Below are 6,352 nucleotides of genomic sequence, written 5' to 3' on the forward strand. Positions count from 1 at the left end.
GTCAGTTCTTGTTTCATTAACTTCCTCATTCAGGCCCCTGATGTTTCAACAGGTAGAATCAGCTGAAAACACCTGAAAGGAAAGATGTTCCTAACAAACGGCGGTTGGCTTGGTGTAGTTTCTGATGAACTGCTTAGTAACGCTGCGGAGCTGAATCCTGAAGAAAGAGCGAACATCTTACCTGCGTGATGACATGGTAGCTGTGAAGCTAACTGCGGCTCTTTAACTTCACTTACAGGAAAACTTTCAAGGCTGATGATCTGCTGTTCAGAGTGGATAAAATGAGAGGAGACCAGGAGACGCTCAGGTAAATATTCAGTTTTCAGACACCAGAACACAAACCTCAGCGTTTCAAACTGTAACTTTTCTGTTTTCTTTCCCAGCTTGGCCTCTAACCTGCAGCTCACCTTCACTGGCTTCTTTCATAAAGCTGGTAGGTTGGTCCCTGTCTTCGTGGTAGTTTTCTGGTTTTCAGTGTAAATTACAGGAAGCTGTTTCTTCTTGACCCGTTTCAGGGAAACCATCTCAGGACAGTGAGAATGAGCAGAACTCTGTGTCTCTGGAGGTCCTGCTGGTCAAAGTCTGCCACAAAAAGAGGAAGGTGTGTGTTAGGAGGGGAAAGGGATCAGTTAAAGGATTTAGTTTTGGACCTAACAGATTTCCTCCCGTCGTCTTCAGGATGTCAGCTGTCCGGTGAAGCAGATCCCGACGGGGAAGAAGCAGGTTCCTCTGAACCCCGACAGCGGTGCCGGAGTCCAGGCCAAGCCGGGCTCGCTCCCCACCCTGCTGGTTCCCAGCAGCGAGTTTGAACCCAGTAACTCCCACATGGTGAAGTCCTACTCTCTGCTCTTCAGGGTGTCCAGGCCCGGATACCCGCGGACACAAATCAACGGCTTAACCAACGGAGAGATCCAGCTCAGAGGTGAGCGGAGAGCTGATCACGCCTTCAACTGAATCTGTTAAATCAGGACTGTCTCTTCCTGATAATACCCAAAACCAGCTTTATGGGTCAAAAAAACCTGATTTAACTAACAGGGGTCCAATAGAATCCTCCAGGGTCCAGTAGGATCCTTCAGGGGTCCAGTAGAATCCTCAGGGGGTCCAATAGGATCCCTTGGGGGTCCATTAGGATCCTTCGGGGGTCCATTAGGATCCTCCGGGGGTCCAGTAGGATCCTTCAGGGGTCCAGGAGGATCCTCTGGGGGTCCAGTAGGATCCTTCAGGGGTCCAGGAGGATCCTCTGGGGTCCAGCAGGATCCAGTGATCTGATCCCACAGATGGTTAAACACAGAAGCACTCAGAGACTGACGGTAGAAAGACGTGCATGTCTCCGTGTCTGTGTCAGAGTTCTCAGAGGACGCCGTGAGCAGGAAGAGGAGGAGCTCGTCTCTCAGGGAGGAGGGAGAAACCACGTTCGTGGCTCAGATGACGGTGTTTGATAAAAACAGGTGAAGCAGTTTGTCTCGGTCGGCTGTCCGGGTGCAGAGCCGCAGGTCCTGAGACGATGTGTCTGTGTGCAGGCGTCTGCAGCTGCTGGACGGGGAGTACGAGGTGTCCCTGCAGGAGATGGAGGACTGTCCCGTCAGCAAGAAGAGGGCCACCTGGGAGACCATCCTGGACGGGAAGGTGTGTGAAGGAATGCACGTCACCCACCCGCCTTTCAAAGAACTCAGTCTGACTCTGACCACGCCAAACTTTACCTCAGCATCTCTGAGTAGCTGTGGCGGCCATCTTGAATTAGGGTTGGGCAATCAGCTTAAACAAGCAAACTGGTGATAACCGCACAGGTGTGTTCAGGTTGTGCTCTCTCTGCAGCGTCTGCCTCCGTTTGAGAGCTTCTCTCAGGGTCCGACCCTGCAGTTCACCCTACGCTGGACCAGCGACTCCTCGGACCGCTCCACCGCTCCTGTGGCCAAACCTTTAGCCACCCGCAACTCGGAGACCAACCAGGACCCCCGAGCGAGCACGCTGAGGACCACCCACACTCAGGGTGAGGCGGACCGACAGAGGGGGGGTTACCTGCCGCAGGTGAGCAGGACTGATGCTGTTTGTTCTCCACCTGCAGCTCTTAAAGAGTCCCCGAATGCTGATGTTCAAACCAGGAGAGAACTGATCTCAGCAGAACCTCGACAGAAGCTACGGATCTTCTACCAGGTGAGAGGACCGCTGCGGTCCCACAGCTGCCGGTCGTCCTCTGGTCGTCCTCTGATGGTCCTCCGGTCATCCTCTGGTCCCATCTTTGACCTCGGTTCTGCTTCCTGCAGTTCCAGTACAACAACAACACGCGGCAGCAGACGGAGGCCAGAGACGACCTGCACTGTCCCTGGTGCACGCTGAACTGCAGGAAGCTCTACAGTCTGCTGAAACACCTCAAACTGTCCCACTCCCGCTTCGTCTTCAACTACGTGGTGAGAAAACAGCAGCACAACAGCTGGATGAGCCGCCTCCTCTCCTCTCCTCTCCTCTCCTCTCCTCTCCTCTCCTCTCCTCTCCTCCTACTCCTCCTCCCCCTTCCTCCTCCTCCATCATAGTGTAGGAGTTGCACCATCAGAACCTCAGGTTACTGATGAGCTAACGGCTGGTCTGAACAGAACCAAACCTTTGGTCTCAAAACTTTTAGTTGAATCTTATTTTATGAACTTTTGTTCCGTTGTCACCAGAAGTGCTACAGCTAGCTGCTGCTGGTGCCGTTCAATGTTGGCGTAAAGCTTTAGAACTGTTCCCCTGAGAACAGAGCTGTTGACCCACTCCGGTCTTGGTTCTGTTCGGACCGGATCTATCTGCAGCAGGTAAGATGTTGCAGGTCTCTGGACTCGGGTCTCTGCTTGTTTTCAGCCTCATCCTAAAGGAGCGAAGGTGGAGGTGTCCATCAACGAGTGCTACGACGGCTCGTACGCAGGAAACCCTCAGGACGTCCACAGCCAGCCGGGCTTCGCCTTCAGCAGGAACGGCCCCGTCAAGAGGACCGTGGTGTCCCACGTCCTGGTCTGCAGGTACCCCCCCTTCCAGTGAAACACCTGTCAATCATCCGGTGCATCCCGCTGAGACCAGCACCGTCTCCTCTGTCCAGACCCAAGAGGACGAAGCCCAGTCTGTCTGAGTTTCTGGAGCTGGAGGACGGAGACCGGGAGCAGCATCCGAGGACGTACACCAGCGGACACAACCGGCTGTACTTCCACAGCGACTGCTGCCTCCCCATGAGGGCTCAGGAGATGGAGGAGGACAGCGAGGACGAGAGGGACCCCGACTGGCTCAGAGAGAAGACGGTGAAGGTGAGCTGCAGGACGTCCGTCTCTGGTCTGTCCTCTGAAGGGACGCTGTTCTGTCTCTGAGACGGAGCTTTGTCCCCTCTGAAGACAGTTTTCTGTCTCCTGACTGTCTCTCTTTGTTCTCCCGGCAGCAAATCGAGGAATTTACCGACGTGAACGAAGGCGAGAAGGAGATCATGAAGCTGTGGAACCTTCACGTCATGAGACACGGGTTGGTGTTCCGTCCTGTCCTGGAGACAGGTCCACGACTTCAGAGAGCCGCTGCGGTTCCTGCGGTTCCTCTGGTTCCTTCTGGTTCCTCAGGTTCCTGCAATTTCCCCGGGTTCCTCTGGTTCCTGCGGTTCCTCTGGTTCCTGCGGTTCCTCTGGTTCCTTGGGTTCTTCTGGTTCCTTGGGTTCTTCTGGTTCCTCCGGTTCCTGTGGTTCCTCGGGTTCCTTCTGGTTCCTCGGGTTCCTCCGGTTCCTCGGGTTCCATCACATCCTTTGAGCTGCACTTATTTTAGCCAAGCTAAACAGTCCTGGTCCTGGTCCATGTCCATGTCCATGTCCATGTCCATGTCCAGGTCCAGGTCCAGGTCCATCATGGCCCCCAGAGCTCTTTGAAGGAGGACTAAATTTAGGGTTTAAAATAAGCAGGAAAGAAACAGGAAGAAGATTTAACCAGGAGCTCATCGATGCTCTTCAAAATAAGAGTCTGTCCCAGCTGAGAAAGGCTTTTTGTTTGTTATCTGTTTCCTGCAGTTTTATCGCAGATAATCAGATGAACGAGGCCTGCCTCCTGTTCGCCGACAACCACGGCGCCGCCATCGCCCAGCAGAACCTGAGCCGGAACTTCCTGCTGCACCTCATCAGCATGCACGACTTCAACCTGATCGGCACGCAGACCGTCGACGCGGCCATGAGCCGCCTGCACAACCAGGCCGCTCAGAGGGGCGGGGCCGGGGAGGACGAGGAGGACGAGGAGGACTGGGAGACGGCCGTGGAGTCCCAGCCAGAACCGGACCCTGAACCCGATCCAGATGTTTCCGAGCCTAAAACCTGCAGCCGGAACAATCAGCCGGAGGAGGAGGCAGAAAAACCCAACTTCGGCTCGGTTCTGAAGTGACTGGACCGGAGGTCTGAGGACCCGATCCTCGGTTCAGAGGAAGCTTCAGTTTATGTTTTGTTTTTGTCTCCAGATGTAGATGTGTTCAGGGTTCTAAGGTGCTACAAGGTTCCTCAGGAAGGAGAACGTAACCATTTCAGCCTGTTTTACAAGCTTCTCTCAGCAGCAGAGAGCTCCTTTGGTGCTCCTCCTTTGGTGCTCCTCCGTGTGGAGCTCCTCCGTGTGGTGCTCCTGATTCCAACGTTTTGTGCTCCACAGTTTGGTGCTCCACGGTTTGGTGCTCCCTGAAGTCCAGTTTCAGGTCAAACTCACGCAGGACGGTTCCTCGGTGAGGATCCTTCAGACCAAAGTAAACCTGCTCCTTATTCTCACTGCTGAGGTTCGTCGTCATGGCAACAGATCCAGACCCGGTTCTGCTGACTTGTTCTCATCTTTTCAGCTCTGAACCTCCTGCAGGTTTTAGTCTCACCGGATCAGAGACGGTCCTGGTACCGAGGGGAGGTCAGAGGTCAAATGATCAACTTTTCATTTCTTTTCCTGTTTGTGACGAGTGGCTCGGTTCTGGTTCTGGTTCTGATCCAACACCTGGTGCTAAACTCTTCAGGGATTCTCACTGCCAGCTTCTTATAAAGACCGTTTAAACCGTGACTTCAGGTTCTGGTTCCAGTCCCGATCCTGGTTCTGGTTCTGTTTACAGTCCTGGTCCTGGTTCCAGTCCCGGTTCAGGTCCTGGTTCTGGTTCTGGTTCCGGCTCCCTCTGAGCTCCTCTCTTGAATAAACTTGTTTCTGATCGACCATCAGCTGAGCTCAGCTTCCTCCATCGTGTGTCGATGAGCCGAGGTGCAGTGTGTTTGTGTGTGTTTGTTTGTTTGTGTGTGTTTGTTTGTTTGTTTCCAGATGTTGTTGTTGTGTAAATAAGCCTGTTGGTGTAAACAGCAGGTTTGGACCAGCTTCACTCGCTGCACGTTTCTCCCATCTCTGGAAGAATTTCTTGTTTCTCGGTTCTCTGAATCTCGGGTCGGGTCCTGGTACCGGTTCGGGTACCAGCTCGGGCCGGGTCCTGGTACCACCCAACCCAGAATCCCCAGATGTTTTCCAGAAGAACCTGGCTCGGTCCGGACGCCTCCCAGTTTGTTTTCAGAACGAGCTTCATCCTGGTTCTGTTTCACAGAACCCGTCTGGACTTTCAGGGTTCTGTTGGTTCCTCAGGAGACCAGCAGCGTTTTGCACAAAGTGGGAGGAGCCATGAACAATTTCACGTTTTTCTATTAAAAGATCAGTTCTGTAATAATGTGAAGCTTTGGTTCTTTTCTGTCCTTCAGTTCAGTAAATTTATGTTTGAGTTTCAGAACAAAGAAGTGTTAGCCTAAAAACGTGTTTTCACTCCTGACCCCCGACCCCTGACCCCTGACCCCATTCAGGCACTAAAAGGCTTTACAGACTAATGTCAAACATCCGTTTTTGTGCTTTTCATGGTTCAAACCAGCAGCTGTTAGCTTTAATAATCTGTATTCATCTTTAATAATTTTTAATCAACTTTATTCATCTTTAATCAACTTTATTCATCTTTAATCAACTTTATTCATCTTTAATCTTTATCCTAAATGCTGGTCGGTCTGGTGTAGTTCCCAGAGGCGGCCACTCGGGGTCGCCACAGTAAAGCTTTAAATTATTTTACTCTGCCTTCTGCTTTGGTTCCTGTTCTTGTAGCTGGTTGGTCTAATTCTTATTTTTATTTGACCTCAACATGAAGATAAACGGTTTGAATTCAGAGACAGAAGAACTGCAGAGAAAAAGCTTTTATTTCCTGTTTCACCGTCAGACGCTTCATCACCAGTTCCTCCTCCAGAGGAGAACAAGTTCTTCTGAGGTTCTTTTTCAGAACATCTGTACCGTCAGGTGGACCTTCTCCCCTGTTCCTACAGCTACAGGTGGAGAACGTCACCGAGAACACTGACCTGAAAGTCATCCAGAACCTT

General features: G+C 52.2%; 1 protein-coding gene across 3 annotated transcripts in view; it reads left to right on the forward strand.

Annotated features, from left to right (window-relative positions):
* The window catches only part of LOC108229693 (polycomb protein suz12-like), a 12,075-nt gene extending 6,414 nt beyond the window's left edge, over positions 1 to 5,661 (forward strand). For 2 of the 3 annotated variants that reach the window (XM_037978825.1, XM_037978827.1), the window contains 13 exons: positions 239 to 307; positions 384 to 433; positions 516 to 601; positions 679 to 922; positions 1,319 to 1,448; positions 1,521 to 1,626; positions 1,816 to 1,990; positions 2,066 to 2,154; positions 2,265 to 2,408; positions 2,836 to 2,993; positions 3,071 to 3,272; positions 3,401 to 3,480; positions 4,010 to 5,661. In XM_037978825.1, the coding sequence (XP_037834753.1) occupies positions 239 to 307; positions 384 to 433; positions 516 to 601; positions 679 to 922; positions 1,319 to 1,448; positions 1,521 to 1,626; positions 1,816 to 1,990; positions 2,066 to 2,154; positions 2,265 to 2,408; positions 2,836 to 2,993; positions 3,071 to 3,272; positions 3,401 to 3,480; positions 4,010 to 4,373 (1,897 nt within the window). In that variant the 3' untranslated portion in view covers positions 4,374 to 5,661. The remainder of the gene's footprint in view (positions 1 to 238; positions 308 to 383; positions 434 to 515; positions 602 to 678; positions 923 to 1,318; positions 1,449 to 1,520; positions 1,627 to 1,815; positions 1,991 to 2,065; positions 2,155 to 2,264; positions 2,409 to 2,835; positions 2,994 to 3,070; positions 3,273 to 3,400; positions 3,481 to 4,009) is intronic. The other variant, XM_037978826.1, reaches the window with a different exon arrangement.
* Positions 5,662 to 6,352: the final 691 nt, after the last annotated feature.

This window comes from Kryptolebias marmoratus, linkage group LG12 (genome assembly GCF_001649575.2).
Source record: "Kryptolebias marmoratus isolate JLee-2015 linkage group LG12, ASM164957v2, whole genome shotgun sequence".
In the NCBI taxonomy this organism is placed as follows: domain Eukaryota; kingdom Metazoa; phylum Chordata; class Actinopteri; order Cyprinodontiformes; family Rivulidae; genus Kryptolebias; species Kryptolebias marmoratus.